The sequence below is a fragment of the Ischnura elegans genome, chromosome 1 (assembly GCF_921293095.1).
Source record: "Ischnura elegans chromosome 1, ioIscEleg1.1, whole genome shotgun sequence".
Lineage (NCBI taxonomy): Eukaryota > Metazoa > Arthropoda > Insecta > Odonata > Coenagrionidae > Ischnura > Ischnura elegans.
The window spans coordinates 26,626,371-26,649,116 of record NC_060246.1 but is presented as its reverse complement, the minus strand read 5'-3'; the positions used below and the strand labels follow the sequence as shown (position 1 = coordinate 26,649,116).

General features: G+C 37.6%; 1 protein-coding gene across 7 annotated transcripts in view; it reads left to right on the top strand.

Moving 5' to 3' along the window:
* The window catches only part of LOC124157648 (cAMP-specific 3',5'-cyclic phosphodiesterase-like), a 970,120-nt gene that overhangs the window by 488,193 nt on the left and 459,181 nt on the right, over positions 1-22,746 (top strand). For all 7 annotated transcript variants that reach the window (XM_046532584.1, XM_046532613.1, XM_046532575.1 and 4 more), the window contains exon 2: positions 9,883-10,098. In XM_046532584.1, the coding sequence (XP_046388540.1) occupies positions 9,883-10,098 (216 nt within the window). The remainder of the gene's footprint in view (positions 1-9,882; positions 10,099-22,746) is intronic.

The window sequence follows — 22,746 nt, the reverse complement described above, 5'->3', positions numbered from 1 at the left end:
TCGTCCATACGTGCTGCGACGAAATATAATTTCTCCGCAGCCGCATTGGACCATGCGTGTGAATATTCCCAACTGCTGGAACGATCCCTGAATTCATTACCGCCGTCATTCTTGCCTCGAATATTTTGTTCGTGTGGGGTCGACTGCTTTTTGTTCCCTTCACCTCGGCGGGCGCGCATTCCGCTTGTTTACGCCTCGCAGCCGTCCCAGCTAAACTCCTGCCGATGCTTGAGTGGTCGTCTAGGGGACTGGCAGCAGAACCCTTTACCCCACCTCATTTCAAATCATCCCCCCTTCGTAACCTCCGCCCCTGGGGCTGGACGGTTACCCGGTGCACCGGGTCAGCTGTTTGGTTATCTTTAGAACTGTTATGCGGGTTTAAATTTGTGAGATAGGCTATCAACTGCGCAATTTAAGCAATAATATTTTGCGCTTGTATTGCTTTGCAAATTTGCCGTCATAACAGACATCCATGGAGAATGTGCGGCAAAATATGGAAAAATGGGATGAAGATAATTAAATTACTATTTTACCAAGTTGACACTTTTTCCCTCGGTGAGATGTGCATTCTTTCATGGTTTCCTGGTTTTCATCGCGTTATCTAATTATCTGATGACCCCAATACCGCCTTTAATTATGACGTGAAGATGCTGGCGGGATTACCGTGAAACTGCCGTCATCAAACATGAAGTAACGTGGTAAAAAAACTCGGAAAGCACAAGATCATCTAAAAAATTTAAGCTGCAGGTATTCTTTTCGACTTCTCCACAGAGTCAGAAAACCTAACCCGATGGAGAATCCGTGAATATTTCCTGCTAATAGGTCGCCCGGTAAATCTACGAACCTATTTATTCAGCTACTTCCACTACTGTCCGCAGAGCTGACATATTTTGAATTCAACGGTATTATTCATTTACGAATTACTTAAAAAGGTGCCAGAAGACGAGGATTTTATTTTTATCGTGATTTATACAGAAGTAATATTTTTTTTAATTTTCGAAGTAACACATGAATTCTAGTATTAATTAACATTTTTTCGTTAATTTAGAAAATTATCGCGAATAAAACATGTAAAAAATATACGTTTTCAGATGCAATCGCCAGAGAATTTAGCACGGAATACATATTTTCAAGAGACCGTAGGTCGATCAAATTAAATTAGAGCGTCACATTTAGTGATTTTCATGAAAATGACATGCTTTATTTATCATGTCCCTGAATGGCAATATCGATACCCCAAAGAAATGATTCTGTTCCAGTGCTCCACGTGGTTATAAAACTCAGCCTCTAGAGAGTGGTTGCATATGGATTTATTGTGTCCGTCAAAGGATTCCCTCGTCCAGAGATTTATTTTTTATTTCAAGTAATTGGGATTTAGTTTTTAGATTTTTGCATTAGATTTTAACTAGGCTTATCAATGCAATAATTTGCACTCTTTGATTATCGAGATTGACGTATTCAAATTGTGCAATTTGGTTTCACATAAAAAACTATGCTCCAGCAAAAATTATCAGTTTATACTGCCTAGGTTCGAGTAATGTACCCTCATCATTAAATGAGATCCCGACGAGATGAATAAAATTTCTTCAGAATATAGTTTTAATAAAAAGACAGTTTAAATGGATATATTCGAAATAACCGCAGTGCTGTACGGACTTGATAATGCTGTATCATGCATCAAAACGCATCTTGCGCGGTTAAATTAAGGTTAAAATTGTGTTATGTCTCATCAGAGCAATAAATGATAACTTCAGTTGAAAAGGACGGATAGGTTTGAAAATTGGTTCCATAGATAAGAGTGCGTGTGCAAAAAATTCGGTTTAGTAGAAAAAAAACCGGTTCCTTCGTTTGATTCGCGGTCTACCGTGCCTTTGGAAACGGTTTTTTTTCCGAAAAGAGCTGCACTTTGCGATTTCATACACTCTTCACCGCCCAGTCCTTTTCACCACCACACCTCGCCACCAAAGGGGGGGTGAGACGCCGTCTCTGTCTGCGGTGAGGCGCCCCGTGGACTGATGGCATCGCGACGCCCAAGAATAGCGGCGCATGTCGCCTGGGCAACTCTTTTGACACCCTCAGCACACGCGCTCCTTTTATTCCGGCGGGCGGCGTTGGAAATGTGGTTCGCATGCATTTGCACGCAAAGAGGGAGAAATATAGGAAGGGATGTTTGTTTTCTTGTGGGTTAAGGGACGAGGAAAAATATCCTCTTCCTATGTGGACTTCCAGAGTGTTTTGACAGAAGGGAGTCGAGGAAAAAAGGCCTCCGACATGTGAATCAAATTTCGGCAATCGTATACCAAACTAATGGTGTTTCCAAACATCCTGGATGTAGATTGTAATCGAAAGTAATTGGCCAAGTACGTAAAATAGTATATACCACAGAAAATAAAAATCAGATTCTGCAACATTATGTAATAACAATAATAAAATGCCTTTATTCGGGCGAGGTTGAGACTAAGAAGTCCCCTCTTCCACCTAACCCCTAATAATGTAGAGAATGGTTGCTTGTGAAACTTTTCAATAAATGATCACCAATTTAGTAATAACAGACATCATCATCGACTGGTTTTTTGCCTATCATTGGCAGGTCCCCAACACCAAAGTCGTATCCACCTTCCTTCTGTCCAATGCCTCTTCTATCCTAAACTGTCCCAACCTCACTGCGTATAGCGGACATACTCGGTCACTAATTTTTGTTAATTTTTGCACTTTATTAGCTTCAAAGTATTTTTGTTCCCGCATTATTCCAGAATTCTTCTACGACATTGATTTTCGTAGTTGAGAATATTGCGAATAAAAATAAAGGGGTTAGTTGATTTTCTGATATTGGAAGTAGCAGCTACTCTTTTTCATGCCAGTGGGTGGTAAATTTGTTGGCATAAATAAATGCTTCTCACATTCCTTTATAATATTACTTAATAATATATGGTTTCTTAACTGTAGATAGAAAATAGTGTAATTCGGTCAAATAGTCAGCCGTTAATGTGGCATAATATTTTAATATTGGGAATTGTTAATTTTACTTTTCAACATTGATGAAAATTCTCGTTACCAATAATTGAGGCATAAACTGGGTGACGTCTATAGAAGCCGTTGAAGGAGGGACTCTCTAAGAACATGAACGGCTTCTGTACCATAGATACAAGATATCATGCTGAATTAATTCGAATAGTAATTTTATCAAAATTATCAATGTTTGGCTTCAAAGTAATTACTTTACCTAGAAAAGCGATGAATAATCTCGTGGACTCTAACTGGGTCACGAGCAAGTGAACAGCGCGTGTGAAAAGTCGAGCAGAGTTTTTTTTTGAAGTACGAGTCACTCAGTGGAGGGATCTAGGGTAAAAAAAGAAGAGGTTTGTCGATTTTGTGGGGTTGCAAACCACTGGATATGTGTTTTTTTGGTTAGGGTTTTGTCGATAGTATATGTGACTCCATTTCATCAATTATAAAACACTGACTGATACTATTTCTCCATTGATAAAATATGATGTTGTGTGGTGTAATAACCAAATTTGATTAGCAAAAATGATAAGGTCAGGTTTTATTTGTAAAGAATATTTAATTATACTGATAGAAGAACGTGCAAACTTTTGTAATTTCCCGTATTTTAAATAGTGGAGAATTACGAAAGTGTGTTTTTTCCTACTTATCTAATTTTAATCTCAATTTATTAAATCTAGTTTTACTAGTTTGAATTTTATTCCTCTTTATCGTAGTAATGAAAACGCCCTTCGCTTATGAGTTGGGGCAGTAATGTGTGACTTGCGTGTGAGCCAGGTCGATCGAAGGGTTTTATGGGGAATATGTCACTATGTGTGGGGGGGTTTTAGTGCAAAAAAAGAAGAGAGGTTTGTTGATTTTTGCGGGGTTTCGAAGGAGCAGGTATGTTTGTGTACTTGTGGGTGGGGTGGTTGTTTTGTTGACGCGGTGGGAAGTGAGGGGGGGGAGGGGGCACGCTCTTTAAGTGTCGTCGGCGTGTTCCGAATAGCCCCCGCGACGTGGCGCATTCAACATCGCTGACAAACACCCCTTTCCCACACCCGTCCTCTCTATCCACGACGCCTGCGTTTGCATTTATTACTTTTTTTTTTGCTTTACATTTGCGCCTACAGGGCCCAGAGACTGCGCTAGAACCTAGTGTCCCTTTTGAGAGCAGCGCCGCGGGTTATTGCGGGAACTGAGGTCACGAACGACGATTTTCACCGCGCGGATATGTGTCCCCAGTTGAATGAATAGCGCATTTTGGGTAAGAGAGCGGTGCAAGGGAGAGAGAGAAAGAAAGAGATATGTTGGAATTGGCTTGTTAAAGGGACTGAATGGGGACGTGGAGGTTAAAAGCCGCGTGTGCGGGATGTATGTATGTATGAGTGAGAGAGGAAGCAAGGGTAAAGTTTACAGAGTGACGCCCGCGCCGTCGCATTGGAACCGCCGCTTTGCCGTAGTGGTGTCCTCTGTCGGGGAGAGAAAGAGGGAGAAACATTTGCGCATCGCTGCCCGTTGCATGACGGGGCCCATCTGGTGTGAGCATTCATCAATCAAAACTCGGATGATTGGCCGTTTGTCAGGCTTTGTAAGATTAATTTAGAGGGCCGATGTGCTTAGGATTTAGGTGAGATTATCCGCCCGATCAATGCTGAGTTTATATGAACTTTGCATCGATCACCAGGCAACAGGTAGGAGAGGGACAAGGTGGCTTGTAATGGACTGATGGATGAGCAACTTGTCAATCAAGTTGTATGTTAGAATTTCTACTGTTCTTAAAGTGCTAATTGTGCGTGTAACACTTCTCGGTTTTTTTGGCAGCATGAGGTGAATGCGTTAAAATTGTGCAAAATTTGTTATTTTGAAACTACGAATCAGATAGTATAATTAGGTAAACTCCTTTTAAACCACGCTAATGGATCTTTTTTAACAAAATGATCTATAGTGTATTGCTGCGTAAAGCCAGCTGTCATATTTCGATTTTTGTTTAGGTAAAACTGAACTAATGGATTTTTTTATTAACTCGCATTTAGTTTCCATTATAAATAATTCCTCAAACTTTTAAAGTATCTTTTTTACTTTTAGGTAGCTCACGTAGGTGTAGGTACTTTTAGATGTTAAAATCAAATATGCTTTTAATCAAATATGCTGTATGAGAATAAAATGCTTTTAACAAGGTAACTCGGGCGGGTGGGTGGGTAGTGGGAAGGCTTTTTGACTTCAAAAGTGAAAGGTTTTCCTTTCACGGAATAGATGTTTATAAAGTGCTATTCTAGGAAAGAAAAGAAAATATGGAAAGGAACACAAAAGAAATGTGGATATATCAACTAACGTCGCAGCAAAATAGCTCTTCTTCAATAGATAAACATCAATGGACGCGTATCATCTTATGTGGATAATGTTTTTCCGTACTATTCAGGATTTCTACCGAAGTAAGAGTCTCATATCGTCAATAGAGCATAAACATCTTATTCGTAAAATGAAATGCGTTGTCTTAGTTGGGTCGATCACCTCTATCCTTCCTCTGGCCTTCCAAACCTGTTAAAAGGCCTATTGTACAAAACTGCCAGAACTCCTGTTCTAAATATGCATACGTCAATACTGCTATTTTTCAACTCCTGTATAGAAAATGAGTAAGGATGATGAAATGGAATACCTTTTGTTTAGACGATTTTAATATTTTTGCTACAGTCACGTTCTTCTCTTATTGCTATATATTTTTCACCCAATTATGAATAGGCCTGAAACTGAGTAGGCAATATTGACCAGTAGCTTGTTACATGATCATAAAGGTAAAGGCTTTCATAATATCGGTCGAGTGAATTGTACGTAGCATTTACTTTGTGGACCGAAATTTAGAGCATGAACGGCTTGTTTATTACCGAATAAATTGGAAGTTTAATTTTAATTAATATTAATTACGCCAATTATGTTGTATCCCGGGTATATTTCTTTTCATTGTAAATAGGAAAGTATTCATAAAAGAACGTTAGGTTTCCCGGCGAATACTTTTTATATAATCTTCTTGCATTCGGCACTGGGTAAGACCGTTTAAGGCCAACGAAACTCCCTCATTATCATCAGTCAGTCGTAGGAAAAAATGACAATTTTTTTAAATTCAACTTTAAACGATAAGGGAGTTTCTCATCGAAACGTTGGTCTTCAACAAGGTCACCCGTTGGCAAACCTAGGAAGATTTTTTCAGGAAGGTATTCAATCGACAGTATCGTGGCTAATATGGATATATAAAGGTTATTATATAGCTTCTTTCATTCTTAAGTGGTGAACTGTGGTCAGTTAACTTTGGTAAAATGTACAATGATATCCCAGAACCCTGCCATCGCTCAGTCACTACCAGGATGCGTTGAATTATTACTCGCACCTATCTCATTTTCGTCATCTTTTTTTTTTGTGATAATGCCAATACCGATACCTGTTTCTAATGATGCCTAATTCTTTTAAACAACTGCATCGTAGAGAAAATCTTTTTGCGAGATAAAGGAATGATTAATGCGATCATTATTGATGCCCGGTGTCTTTTTTGGTGGAGGGGCGGCTCGCATCACCGAAAACTGCTACACGATGTGAGGGATAGTTTGGTACGTGGATTGTCGATGGTATCGGCGATCAGAGAAGTTCGCCGTTTAATTTGGAGGGGTTCGGACCGATCGGCGTGATTGGGCAACCTCCCCTCTGGCGGCGACTCGAGAGAATAAAAGGACTCCCTCGCTCTCCGGTCTCGATATCTCTCTCTCCGAACGGCTAACGAAGACGATAATCAATCAATCCCATTCATTTCCCTTCACGATAGCCACCCCCACCGAGATGACCACATCCACGAAGGACATGGAGCTCCGAAACGCTCTTTGAAGGGATATGCGTGTGTGTGCTGGACATAAATCAATTCGAATTCGTACAACGGGGCGTGTCCCTCTTCCTGAGAGTAGATCCTTTGTTCTGGGAGCGTTTAAAGTCTCCGTCATCAAATGATATATCAAGTTTTCGCCGCTCCTTTGGAGACAACGGCTTGTAAAGTTGTGCACCTTATTGCAATTTGACCAATATTCATGATATCATTGTTTTATGGCAGTTTTATGGCTTGAAAGTTCATGAAAGCAGGTTTGATTCTGATAAGTGTCTATGTATCTCTGCCTTTCTAGTGAATTGGTTTCATATTCCCAATCATACTCAAGCTGAGAATTGTTTCAGTTGTCCTCAATGAAAAATTAATTTTAGTCAAGTACAAGAAAAATAATTTCAAAGAACGTTTTTAAAAATCCCCCATATATTTTTCGATTTTTTTATATTTTTGACGAGGGGAACATTTTGTTTTTTTTTTTTCAACAAAATGAAAATTTTGACCATTAATTCGGATGTTAGAATCAACTTTAATGTAACGAAGGAAAATTTCAGACATAAATGAATAATGTAGGTTCGAAGATTTTCACGGCGTTGGTTAGATGATCTTTCCATTCTATTCGGGTTTTTTCACCGCGTTTGTTGTATTTTAAAGACAACAGTTTCGCCGGCGTTACAGTCGGCGTCTTCAGGTCGAAGGTAAAATTTTTGGAAAATTTTTCCGCCTTTTATAGGCATAAAATTTTTCGCCTTATATAGGCGGCGGCGGCTGCTGATCCGCTGCTGCTCTCTCATTGGCCGGTTGTCCATCTCTCATTGTTGGTGGTCGGAGAATCCTCTTCCATGCAGTATGCAAGCTGTAGCCTTGATCTCTGTTGAAATTTGCGGGCGTTTTCGCTATCTCAATAGCTTCTCTGATCAAGCGAGGGAAGTATTTATTCTCTTTAGCTATTATCCTGGCGTCTTCAAAGAGGAAAAAAATACAACAAACGCGGTGAAAAAACCCGAATAGAATGGAAAGATCATAAATGAATAATTTTCATGTACTAAGCTACTTCCGAGGAAATTAATTGTGTATGTGGCATGCTCTTCATGTGCGAAATTTCCTGAAAGTAGCATAGTAAGCAAACAGTCAATTGGATAACGTGTGTCACAAATGTTTCAGTTTAGACGGCTATTTCTGCTTCTTCATGCGTTGTCTTCCCATACGTCTTTTATAAGTAGGTCTTTGTCAAAGTCGATAAAAAATCGGACAGATATTTTTTCTTGAATTAAACCTTTTTTAATCAACTTTCATTCTTTCCTCATTGAAGAGACTTTTGTTGAAACTGCAACCTTTATGTATTCCGTGATTAAATTCGGCACAAAACACTATAAGGTTCAATGATTTTACTATCTCAAACGTTTTCTCTAATTCAGATAAACCAGATGATATATCCAGTTGTTTACATGGAAAAAATAATGCGTTATATTTACTATTTGTAATCACCTGTACACACGAATGATGAAATGCATTTTACAAAAAAGTAGGCATTGTTTAAGCTGCATAAAATTTAATTTTAGCCTCTCGGCGGGAAAATTTTCATTTCATCTACTGAAGTGAAGCTTTTATTGATAGTAAAAATGATAAAGCAGTAATAATGCCACGATTAACTATGACTACATGAAGAAAAATGGCGGATCCAGGATTTTTCGGGGGTCAAGGGTCGGATAGGCAAACGGTCTTCTCGTATTTGAGATTAAATATAGAATACAAACAATTACTTTACTTATTACTGTTTTCATTTCAATATTTAATAAATTTATCAATATGACATTTAATTAATTAAGCAGCTGAACTAAACGGACGTAATGATAACGTATTAAAAATGTTGAGTATTTTTTAAGCGTCTACGGGGACACGTCCCCCCTTTAAATCCACCTATGATGAAGATTATGGTTTAGACCTTCTCCACATCTTTCTAAAGGCGGTGAGCGAATATCATAACCATGTTCCCAAATATGGTTTTACAATTTTCTCAGTACCGGGGAGCCAACACGTTTGAAATTTTATTTCAATCAAAGTTTTATATAGAGAAATGTTTTAGTTTTTACAAAGCTCCAACGAAGGATTTCACCATTAATATGAAAATTTCTCCCTCATAACTACATTATTTTGAACTAAGAATTAGGCAAAAAAGATTACCATAGTACGGTATTCTTGTATCATGAAGTTTTCAGGAAATGACTGGAGTGTAATTAAGGAAGAAGAGAACGATTTGTACAGACTATACTGTTTTTTACAAGAAAGAAATCTTATTATTTTGTGTGGAATCATGTCATGAAACGTAGGGTATATGATTATCACGTAAACCTGCCTCAACTGGCTGATTACCCACTTAGAATTGAATCTCAGTTTGCTAAGGTTTATAAATGTATGGAGTCATCTCCCTGTTTGATTGAGGCTTTGATGCTCATTTAGAGACATCGTGCCTCGCAAAGTAAGGGAAGTAATAAGTTACATACGCTTTGAATTAGCAAAAACAGCTGATTAGCGCGCGTCTTACATGGATTAATAATTCTCTTTATTTTACAGTGTAATCGAGTAATATCTGTGCGAAATGACAGTTTGAGGCGTTGGATTTTGGTCTTAAACACTGATATTTCCATTTGGTTAAACTTTTCTTGGGTTCCCCGCCACCGGGTTAAATACTCCATTTTAGCCGACGCTTCAAGTTCTGAAGCGGGACTCATCCTCCTACTCAAAAAATAAAATAAAATATAAAACTATATTCAGAAGCCATGAGAATGAGCACCGAGTTGGAAGTCGTAACGTAGCCTAAAATGGAGTGTTTAACCCGGTGAGGATTCCTAGAAAAGTTACCCCATATACTAATATAGCCTACTATGATCTTAAATTAACCCACATTATTCTCCGGAAAAGCATCAAATCTTATTTCACTGATATTTCCTTGTTTTTTAATGGTATGAGTGGAAGATAATCTTAATGTAACAATTTTTCTGATTCCAACCCATTTCTCTCTTTCTCTCCTACAGTTTCGACGTGGAAAATGGCGCGAGTCCGTCTGGCCGGAGTCCGATGGACGGTGGCGGCGGGGGCGGCGTCGGAGGCGGCGGGGGCGCCTCGCCCTCCGCCGGTCTCGTCCTCCAGAACTTGCCGCAGCGGCGCGAGTCTTTCCTCTACCGCTCCGACTCAGACTTCGAAATGTCACCAAAGTCCATGTCCAGGAACTCGTCCATCGCCAGCGAAAGGTAAGTAGTGTCTCACATCTTATAGTATATGTACCTATTATCTGTCGGATTTTTCTTTTAAGGGTTTCGAATTACTCTTTGTCCACAGACGAGGACGTATGGAAGCCAAATGAAAGTTGAGCATTGAGAAAAGTTGCAATTTTATTCCAGCTGGATGAAGAGGTTGAGATGTAAATATTTAGTTTTTAAAAAAGATTATGAATTACTGACTTTGATTCCTTTATCATTATTAAAAATTAATAATTAAGCTACCAATTGCTAATTACAGCTGGGATTAATACAGGAACACTACTTTTTTGTCGATCCCTTTTATTCAATCTTTTCAATATTTTGGCAATTTAGTTTATTCTTGAAAATTAAAAACATGCTCAGTTCAGCTTTGAGCTAACGATCACATTTCATAACTTTCTCTGTGCGCAGTAGATTTCACAATCTAGCAACGCATGATACGAGTAGGTAATTGAAATTAAAAATCTTGCCCAGACAAACGCTACATTATGATATTGGCGGTTGTAGTTGTTGAAAGATGACAATTTTCTCACGATTTCTTTTCACAGCTAAAACGAAGAGGATTCATAATAATGCAACCTTAATTTTCCACGGAAGCAAAATTCAGTATTAGGATAGGATTCTTTAATGTATTTAGATATCTGCTGCTCAATGTAAAATGGGCGGAAATAAAATAATTGTCATTCACTTTCATTTGGCTTTTGAAAAGCGGAAAAGGCGTATTAAAATCCATATTACTGATTTACAGAATTATTTTCAGGAAATTACCAACAAAATGTCATGAAGGTTCTAGGTTCATCGATAGGAACCATAGGAAGTCGTATTATTTTTCAGGATCCTACGAATCTATCCCTTCCAAGGATAGATAGATCAGAGATATCCCTCTTAGCATTTGCATAGAAAATAATCCATGCTATTACCTCAGCAAATTGAATGCCGAAAGCTTATTTTCATTTGATATTTTAAACATTTATCCTGGATGTTCAAGTTCTCAGAATCGACTTTGGGTGATATTTTCAGTATAGTAATACTGAGATAATTAGACTTATTATTGATTAAGGCTTCTAATTAGAGTGAAGAATAGTGTTCTGCTACCACAGTACTTTATGAGGCATAGGAATAGGAATGTACCATAGAGAATATAAAGCGAAACCATGCTGGTCCATACTTTTTGCGTATGGAGATTTTTCACCATAGCAAATGGGTTTCTTTGCAAAAATTCTAAGTTACGAGTAAATTATGTAGCTCTGCCCTAATCCATGCATACCTTGTGTAAATAAAATATTAATAACGTAGTTAGACGTCTTACAGCATATGCAAAGCCTATAATAGTTGATTCTTGGGCTCTTTTTCTTTTTAAATTTATATTCATAAACTCTATTATTGTGATCTTGGCAGTTAATAACTGAATAAGTCAACTTCACTCGCAGCTTTCCTGACGTGATGAATAATGATAGCTGATTAAGAATCAAGGGTTTTTGCCATTTCAAAATAATCCAGGTAAGGACCAAGCCAAGTGTAGTAACGAATAAAGCATAGTGTTTGTAAAAAAAATACGGTATGAAAATATACACAGGCACTGAACATGGGTCGATTTCAGGAAAAGACAAATTTAAAAAAAATATTGTCTTAGGGGAAAATGAGATTAGAATCTAGCTAGGCTGTAACTGCTACGTGGCACGTGATAGCTGTGGAAAAGAAACAATCACTTTTTTGCTTTAATGCACTCCATTAATGTGACCGTAGATTCTGCTTTTCAAAAATACACACACTAATGCCGTCGTCACCATTATTTACATTATTTTTGCAATTCACGCCCAGGGTTTGGTCTGGAAATTAATATATCATAGTATAAATACAAACCTATATCATCTGTAGGAATATACATATATTACATAAAAAGACCTATGTCATCTGTAGGAATGCACACGTATTGCACATACAAACCTATGCATAGTATGCATATTTTCAACCCTTTGAGTTTTATTGCACTTTGTAAGTCCGCGAATCTTCCTATGGTAGTTCCCTATTTATTATACGCGATATTTAACAAAACTTTCGGTTCTCGACGGCTTTATTTCACTTTTTAAGTCCGCGAATCTTCCAATGGTATTTACCTATTAATTATATGCGATATTTAACAAGAAGACACTTTCGGTTCTCGACGTGTAGTCTCCTTCCCAAAGAATGCTACTGTTGAGCCAACCTCTCAAACTAAATTCTAAATAGCATCCTATTCTAAATAGCATGTTCAATTTGTAAATGTCCGCAAATCATTTTACATTTTCGTCAGCACCAGTCGTGATGAGAAATTTCTCAGTTATATTTCGATTTGTTACTTTGGTGGTTAAGTATGTCAATAGCTCTTCTAGGTGGTTAAGTATGTCAATAGCTCTAGATCTTCCATTATTATGCTTTTAATGATATATTTTCATTGGATTATATATTCCATCTATTCTATTCTGACAATCCCTTCACATTAGTGCTCTGAAATATTTATCACTAAATATTCATCATTGCACTCTGGGTAATGAAATTTCGCCCACTCCAATTTCCTCCCTACTTGTACCATACTTTACATGACTCATCGGTGAAGGTGGATTTTACCTTATTTTTAATAATTTAAAATATTATTTCATGATTCAGCGTTACTTAGCACGAATATTATCTTTCCAAATTCATTAAGGGAAGTGTTCCACTGCCTATAATAGCTCAGAGAGGGATGATGATGCGATGGACCTTAGATTTTCTCTCGATACATCACAATGCGTTCGACTCTAATTCACCCCTAGGAAAGCTTTGGCCTAAATTGACGCGAGCGTTAAAAGCTCCCCAAAATTCTGGCAGTATAATCAGTCAAATTGACTGGCAGGTTACGAGAAAAAGCCCTGAGCGTTTTCCATAGCATGGCCGTTGCATATGAATCTATGATGGGAATCCCTAAGCCAGTACATACATCCGCCAGTATTTATCATCCTCCACTATGACGCATCGCTCTTTTTGTCCAATTGGTCGTTTTCTTCCTGGAACCGGACGTGATTTACGCCGCCTTACGGATGTCTTGTTAAATATAATTAACGGCCTGCTTCGTTACCCACACCTTGCTTGCACTGCGCTGAAATCGCTATGCCATACTGAGCCCTCTCTCTTGTTGTCCTCTTCTACCTATTTAGATTCATGATGTTTTTTTCTTCTTCCTGTTGCGCAGATCGTGCGTATGTGGGATAGAACTTGTGTGCATAGCGCCCGAAGCGAGTAGATGTTATCCTCGGTGCTCACGTGTCCCACGCGTTCTCTTCTCGGACACGCAACCCTCTTGTCCCGCCACAATTCCGCACAATTATTTCTCCTCCGCATCGTATAATAATCTCTGAGGAATCTTTCCTACCCTTGTAAGCTCAATTTCACCTCAGTTTGCCCTTGTAAATGATGCGTTGGTCGTTTTGAAGTGGCGTAATTGTGTGCAATGCTTCTGATGAAATTTATGACACAATTATTGCAATTTTTGTATTAAATAAAATCGATCTATTGATTTTTATGCTTTGTTAGCTTTACCTTGCGCATTGAAACCTAAGCAGAATATTTACTATACTTAACTGTTTGAAATCCACGCACATTACAATGATATAACATACAAAAAGTTATGGAGATAGAGAAATCAATCAGGAATTTAATATTCACTAGGCCAATTATATTTTTCTATTACTATCTTCACAAGAAGTAACAGAGTTATACGGACCATCAGTGGTTAAGTAGGGTATGTATAAGTATACAACCTGTACTTGTGATAGTGGTGAATCGTGGAAATACTTTTTAACTTTAACCCTAGAGAAAAAAACTATGTCATTTTCACTTTATATAATACTACAAACACTTTACTTCGTTTTCAGAATGACACTGAGGTTGCAACATTGGTTTAGTGGAAAGATTATTTTTGAATGGCACCCAGTTTGTTACTTTATCAAAACCGACAGTTTTGGATATTTATGTCATTTTAAAAATTTTATATCATTGTTTTGGTTTTGAAGCGGTATACTGCAAGAGAAAATTGATAAAAATTAATATTTCTTTCTAAACTGCGGTTAGCTATCGGTCCCTTGATATAGGAATTCGTAAGCATCATTTTTCCATTCGCATGCTTTATGCATCTTTGATTTTGCATTATTGCAATATCGGACATTGGATTAAAATATTTGAATGGAGTGATTCGATTCTCTTTCTTCAATACACGCAGAATGTAAAAAAATGACACCACTTTCCGCTAGAATAGCTGTTAACGCAGGAGTTAAGGAAGCGAGGACAGAATTGATCAAAGTATTTCCGTCTTCATACCTTTTATCTTCAGAAGAAGGGACGGAATTATTCGGGCTATCAGTTTTCAAGTGAGTACTCAATTAAGACAACATGCCCTGGCAGATAAAACAAAAATATTGAGCCAATAGATACGTCGAGGTATTCCTTGATGTTTTTAATTTAAAAAGGCTTCACTCTTGAATGCGCAAGAATTTTGTTTTTTTATTAATCAGAGTTAATTCCGAAACAAAATCATTTTAAATAATTGAAAAAGTTCTATATAGATGGAGATATCAATCATTAATGCAATATTCACTAGCCTAATTACAATTCGTGGAATTATTCATTTCTTTCCATTATGAGCCTCACTTGTTTTGAAATTCAATTACCTTTTTTGAACTGTGATCCCTTTCATTTTACCTGATTGCAAATTTAGGAGTATTTTTTCCACGAAACTAATTTTTGATTTTTTCCTCAAGAACGCTGAAGTCGATTTACCTGAAGACGTACATTTTTCTGCACACATTGTGAATGAGGAAAATAAGTCTTTTCGGCGGTCCTATGTTACCTCCTAAAAATCAATATTTACAGGAATCTGTTTGAACTACATTTTTGGAACCCATGCATCGCAAATAGCATGCTCGATTTCTCGCTATTAGACAAGCTTTACTTTATATTGTCGTTTTAATGCTGTAGCCAAGTATGTATGCAGTTATAAAGTTTATTGTTTCAGTATAAGTACAGGCACTAAAAATGGAGACTATGAACCGTTATTCTTAAAATACGTTAGTTAATGTTATTTCATTGATAAAAGCTTGCAAAATTTGTAGATGAAAGATACGGTCAGCTGCCTTTGAAATGTACACTTATTGATCCAAGCTTTATTACAACTTCCTTTAATCCTCCAAAAAACTCATCTTCAATTTTTTTTCATTAACGCTAAACATATCAAATCTCGTATAAATTATTCCTCGCATTACATAAGAGGTCTATGAATCATGAATGTCAACTGATATATCTAATTTTTATGATTTTTCCATTAATTTCTAAAAGAATATTTCTTCAAAATGTTATAACGTATTCATACCCAATGTGGTAATTAAAATAACTTTGAGGTTTAACTTTTTCATTATTGAAGAAAAAAATTAAAATTCATTCGTAACAGTTTTTTACAATTAATAGACGAATGAAATCATTGAATTTTCTTTTTAAATTACTTTTATTGAGGGCAAAAATACTGCGTTTTCGAAATTTTATGTCCTAATGATCCTTCATCTGTACTTTGGGTGATCATAAATTGATACTGGAATAAGTGTACGCGAAATTAAACCGGAAAACAATAAGAATTGTATCTACACTAAATTTATCGTCCAAACCATGCCCATTCGTCAAATCTAAATATGCTAAACTTCATTATCTAGCTACTAGCTACTAAAACGTTCAAGATGTGAAGGATCAGGGGAGCCGTGCGAGGATACAACCCACCGGGGCCGGGACCCAGCAATCATGCTGATACGCCCGGTCACCCCTGAGAGGGGGTTGGATGGGAATGAACAAGGAAAGAGTCGCCGCCGCGATAGGGAATCGACGCCTCTGCGGTAGGGAAAGGTTTGGAAGGGATGGGACGGGGTAAAACTACTTACCGCTATAGAAAAATATATATACCGCATTGCACGTACAGTGGAAACGAGACTCCAGGGCGGGCTCGCAAGGGTACACTCCTGGGACAGGGACTGTAAGCGCGAGCTTTTCTCCTCTGCAACCAGAAGGAGAAGGACGGGAAGGAACAAGGAAGGAGGCGCCGCCGCGATAGGAGCCCGACGACGCCTCCTGCGAGAGGATAGGGAAGAAAGAAAAGGGACGAGGAATCCCGCACCGTCATAAAGGCGGGCGGGTCCTACTATTAGCGAAACCAAGCATAAGTAATTAATGTGCCAGTGATTTTAGTGCATTTTCCTATGAGGAAGAAAAATCCATCGATCAAATCGCTAGATCGCATTGCTCATACAGTGCAATATTTATCTTCTCTGATTTATTTCCTTCGTCTCATTTTGTTTACTTTCCCTTGTCTCTCTCAAACATATTTAATTCTCGCGGCTTTAATATCACAATTTTTTCACTCGGTTCTAAAGATGACGCATCACTTCCGCTCGCGATCTATTTATTGTCTTATGACTAGCTAAATGCTTCCGGTATAATTTTCCGAGTGCATCGAGTTGAACGTACTGCACAATTACCTGTATCTATAAATTGAAAATAATGATTCAGAATGATCTAGAATCTCTCGAAATGTGGTGTTACGGAAGGAGGTAAAATGAGTAGATGGTTTTAGTAATGTGAAATTTTTAACAACTGTAGGCGAGAAGATACCTATTTGAAAATCTTGATGAGGGCAACTTAATCGGCTTTATCATAAGGCACAATGGTCTGATGAGAACAAGGTCAACTGAAAGGAAAGGACGGTAATGGAAGGTCTAGGATGGATTGTAAGGGACAGGTGATGAAGGATGTAAAACAAAAGAATAATTTAAGTATTATATGAATACCCGATTGGAAAATTGAACGTAGAGGTACCTAAAATTAATTTTCGAAATATTGACTCATAATGATGATTCTCAAAAGACAAGTTTTGGATTTTGAGCGCAATACAAAAGTGGTAGAAGATTTTCTCAATATACTATGACAATTTCGATACATTAGCATATGATTTTGTTGAGAAATACCGACGTCGACACAATTGGGATGCATTTCTTCTCCCCGGTCCGGGCACTATGGTCCAAAATGGTTTCCCAACGAATTGAGAGGCGCCTTGGAGAACATATGACCTATTCCATTTTTGTACATCATTAAAGGCTAAACACATGAAGTTCCAAATAGTTTGCAATTAATGGGATTTGATTATTCAGGTGAAATTTTTTTTTTAACGTAAAAAAAAGCGAGTAGAGGGGTAAAGATTAAATAAATGTAGTTCCTTAGTTGAAAGGCTATGAAGCACGTTATTTAAAAAGGCGTTTTCTCAGTAGTATTATTTTCTTATTGAAAGGTAAACAAGAACATTTGTTACCATGTTGCCCTGCTTCATGCACGTGTCCTTAGAATAATATAGAACAAGTGAGGTGGTCAGATTTCGTCCTACATTGACGCCAATTGAATTGAGTGGAGAGATACGTCAAACCAATCTTAGCATTGTTGACCACTGATGAAGCTGATTGACGCCAATCCATTTCATGGAAAATAATTTGGACTAAATCTTCAGAATTCTCTTTTTTCTTTACTTCTCTACCCCTGTCTTACCCCTAAATCTAATATCGTCACTCATCACCCTTCTGTACCCGGATCACGTAAGAAAGATCCCATTCCTATCCTCCTTTAACCTCACCCCTCTTCGCCCTTCGACTTGCCCACCGTCCCGTGTAATTGCATTAAGGCCTCGCGGTATGATTTCTTCGTCTTCTTTCCGTTCTCCCCTCAAGTGGATGCTTTATTAAGGAATCATCCCGCGCTCCAACTCCCGAGGCTAAGTTTACCGGCGAAACGGTGAATTCTTTCATTTTCGACCCTGCTTCAAGGTTTCCCGTCTCGCTTCTCATTTCTTTACGGCCTATCCTCCAATTTTCTTTCCTTATGCGAGCTGAGTCAAGCCAAAAGTAGATTAATTTAGCGCTCATAAGCCAAGGAAAATTGTGTGCCTCAGAATTTTCGCGATGTTTTTTTTTCGAGGGAATTATTTTAAGTCGATTCTAATCAGATTATTTTTCCATCATTCCTGGTGCATTATTATTTTAAAATGTTTTATCATTATCATCGCAACAGATTCTTAAAGCGTTTGACTGATTTTAATATAGACTTGAATTTATGCTGTAACTCCGAATATGTATAATTTGATAGGATACTGACGTGAAATTTTCCTCACAAGAGCTATAGCTATGTAAAAGTTTGTAATTGATCCCAAATCTGCTAAAATCTATTTTAATTTAAGCGGTAACCTTTTATTATCTCTAAAATGGCCTTTAAAGTCGTCATTTCCGTATGATAGCAGGCAAACATGCTAGATAAAATTTTGAATTGATAAATGAATTAGACGAATGAAGTCTTTAAAAATTCATTTGCTTACTAAACCTTTCATAGCAGTTGTGGATAAGTGGCATATCAAGGTTTCACTATTGCATTTGAATGATTTCTTGGCTGTTGCCTTAGTTTCATGATGATAAAATATGCTCACATTCATTATAAACGGTATAAACTGTTTTTTGCTGTATACGGACAGCCCAAAGAAGTAAAAAAAAATAAAAAGGCATTAAGCAAAACTATTTTCTATCATCGGGTGACGTATTTCAATGTCTCAAGTGGCCTAAAATATAATCCTTTATCTAATTTACCTTTGAATTTGCCATTCCAATTTTGCAAAAAATCTTTAATGAGTAGGCATCACAAATAAAGAAAAGTGTCTTTGCATTCTTACTTTTTTCAACTTAGACTCATGTAGTGTGCCTGCCAAGGCCATGAATCCTCTGGTCTCTGAAATAAGCAGTCTTAAAGTATACACTCAGCGATGAAGTTGGTGGCTCCATGCAAAATCCAAAAATATTTCCTAACTAGATGCTATCGAGCTTTACGAAAACCATCCCCCTAGAAGGTAAAATAGTGCTGCTTGCTTCGATAATAGTCAGATTGATGGGAGCGCCTCCTAGTCTGTTCAAATTGCAATTATAGAGAGATAAGGCCCAGGTGTTTGGTACAATACATATTATTGCATGAGTAGATGAAAACGGGCAATAAAGAAATGTTCACCTGCAGTAGTTTTGCTTGAAAAGCAGGATACAGTTAAAATGATATTATTTCTCCGATAAAGTAGCATGGCATATGAAGCCTAAAGCTTCACGTATTTCACTGATTATTTTACAATAATTGGAGCTAAGGATGTTATTAAATACTTAGGTAGCGTAATTAGGTAGGCTGTGAAAAAGTTTGGCCAATATCACGAAAAAGAAAGTATTTGTGAGAAAAAGATTCCTCCGGTGTTATAATATCAATTTATTTCGCGTGAAATGTTGATTTCACCAAAATATTTCGTGTTGTCGGGGCTTAAAAAAGTCATCCACAGTTTGTCTTGGCTTAGAACCTCTTTCCGTAGGAAATATTTACTTGAATCAATTCTTTTCACCGTATTTATGGCAAAAAATATTAAGTATATCACTTTTCCATGTTTACTATGCCCATGTCTACTTTCTCCATGTTTATTATTTCCATGTTTACTTTTTCCATGTTTAAATGGTTCTTATTTTCTTATGATTCATCCGACAATTAGCTTACCGTTGATAGATCGTTGTCATTTGACTTTTATACGCTGAAGTCACCTTCCTGGAATGTGCTAAGGCGAGTTTGCCATTGAAAAGCCCTAATTATTTCCTAATAAAGCGATCGATGCACTGATTACGCTTTTTTCATTTCCAATGGTAAACTTCGAATTCCTTAAATTTTGGCGCGGGATTCACAGAGCTCAATTAGTTTCAAACTTCTCCGCAGAGAAGCGCCACGCTTAGTGCTCTGGGAATAGATGGTTTGTGTCTCCGCCGCATGTTGCCAAAGCAGCACCGCCGCGAGAATCCTAAGAATCGATGCAAGACTGCCTTACGAGCTCAAAATAGCCGCCACTTTCAAAAGGAATCCTTGCTGGATGTCATCCAGGAGAATCCTTGGTAACGATATTAAAATGCACACTTGAAAGAAGCAAATAATCAACGCTGTGTTATTCTTAATTAATGATCACCGTTCTTCTTCTTATTAATTTTTACCGTTATGTAGATGAATATATTGTTATTTTATTAAGCATCAGCGTATCAGCACAAAGAGTGAAAAATGGAAGCGTTTCCTTTTTGCGTTTGGTATTGTTTTAAATAACTTGAATCCATTAACATCAACATAGCAGGAACACAACTGCCCGAAGAAAAGAGCTGTATCTTCCTATGTCATCTCATCATGTACAATTTAGCCTTTATTAACCTAGGTAGTCCCATACAATATGATAACTTCTAAGTATTCATCTCACTTTGGAGCTCCCTGAAATTGAAACTTGATTAAGGCATATTTTAATTCGTTCATTGAGGTACAATCATGGCATATAGTCATTTGCATAGCATTTTCACAAAATAAATTAATTTTCAGCAATATTCTTCATCGAACTAATTTCAACGGCGTTCTTAAATCTAAATTTGGGAAAATATAAATTTTATTGAAATGTCTCATTATGTTTATCTAAGATATTTACCGTTACGTTAGCTTAAGTTACTGTACACATGTTACTATGCATTTTCAATCATGGCTAGTAATTTCAATTATGGTTTATTCATGTTCCCAGTTCCGCTTCAAGATATTCCGAACATATCTTTAAACTTTTCATCTTCAGCTAATTTCTCACGATTAATAAAGCGATGAAATATTTCATACGGATATTAGTAAAACTAGTGTCACCTACTGGTGTACAAGAACGATTTATCAGGGGAAAATTCTGTAATAATTTCACTTTTAAGCCTCGTAAGATCATCATTCACCGAAAAAAAATGTTACCGATATTTTTTTCATTTCGACGCATAAGCAATTTCCGTAGCTTTTCTTTTCCATTTTCTCTCTCATTAAATAAATACAGAGAAATTCTCGCTTTTTATAATTCTTTTCGTAGAATGCATCTTAGTGTACAAATATCTATTTTATTTCCGCTGTTGTTTACAGTATCTTTTAAACAACATTCCAATGTTTTTAACGATGTAATTAAAACTGAGTTTGCGGGTGGAAATGTATTTATTTTCGCGACAGAAAGGATGGGTAAGATGGCGTGAGTACTATTTTAAATTATACTTAGCTCGTTTATTTGGGCGGGAAAACACCCTCCCGTCGAGGAGCTTCCCAAAGTATCCACGAGTAGCGCGAGCGAGGGTCGGCATCAAGGCTTGCATAGAACACGCTTCCATCTGGCGATCGTCCGTCGAAGCTCCGGCGTCCTATTTCTCCCCATCATCGGTGGAAGGTTCCGAAACCCCTTGGCCCCCTTCCTGCCCCCCCTTCCCTCCGTAATACACCTCGGCAATCGATTCCCGTGGCCCATATATTTCGTTCGCCTCGGCCGTCCCTCCTACCATCACGCAGTCTCTTCCCTGCACTCTCCCACAGTGCATTCCGCAATCACTCAGTCCCCGTACCCCACCCCCTCCTCTCCGCCCTGCATCTGTCTGCGCGCTATGTGCATAGCGTTTGCATTCCTCTTGTCTGCGACCCCTGGAGTGCGGCCCTGATTTGAGCCACAGCGCTCGAGAGAGTTTCACTATACTAGTACCTAACTAGAAGACCATTGCCTGTGCATCGGTAGTTCTTTAAGCGATCTTCTTATTCACTTATTACTAATATCTTTTCCTTATAATAATATCTTTTCCGCTTCACTGTTATTCGTATTTTATTCCGAACTTTTATTTCCGTACTTTTGATAGTGAGAAAATGTTGATGAGATGTAACAATGCTTTACGAAATATTGAGTGCTTCAATAGGATCATGTCAATAGAGGTATAGAAAAACTCTAGAAACATATTATTTGGAAATTCCTGTCAGAGGATCCGTGCATTCATTCTAGACGCCCGGATGAAACGGATTTTAGGTGTGTTCCGGATTTACCGATTTATTTCCAACGATTTTCTGCCAGCTAACTTAATTTACTACAGTTCCACTACTCTAGTACCTATCAAGAAGACTAGTTCCCATCCTACGATAGTTCTTCTAACAATCTCCTTATTCCCTTATTGATTATATCTTTTCCTTATCAAGAGAACGAGTTGATGCTATTTGTGTTTTTTCGGACTTATTTAGTTACGAAGAAGTATGCGTTCTTTCCGAGGACAGAGAGTTGACCGTTTATGACATGTGCTTACTCTTAAAATTTAAAATCGCACAACGTAATCATAATGTAATTAACTTAGTGTAACCTCGCATGTATAATCTTTGTATTTTGAAATACATGCAGAAGGCGGCTACAGCTTACTATGTCCGACTATGCCCGTATACCCATTCTTCAAACCATTTTCTTATTCACTTATTGAGGATGTCTTTCATCTTTAAGAGAACTCATTTCCGATTTCGATAGATTCCGACAGATTTTTCCGTGATGTAGTACTCGTTTCAACCGAGCATCAGAGAAAATTGGGGTATTCTTAACGCTCCGAAAATACGTCACCTTAAGCTCCCGTATCCTCGCGAATAGGAAGAATATAATATGCGCATTATTCTTATTTATTTTGACCTTTATGTTGATAATTCCTTAATTTTACCTGCATGTCGATCGTGAATTTCAAAAGTTTAAAA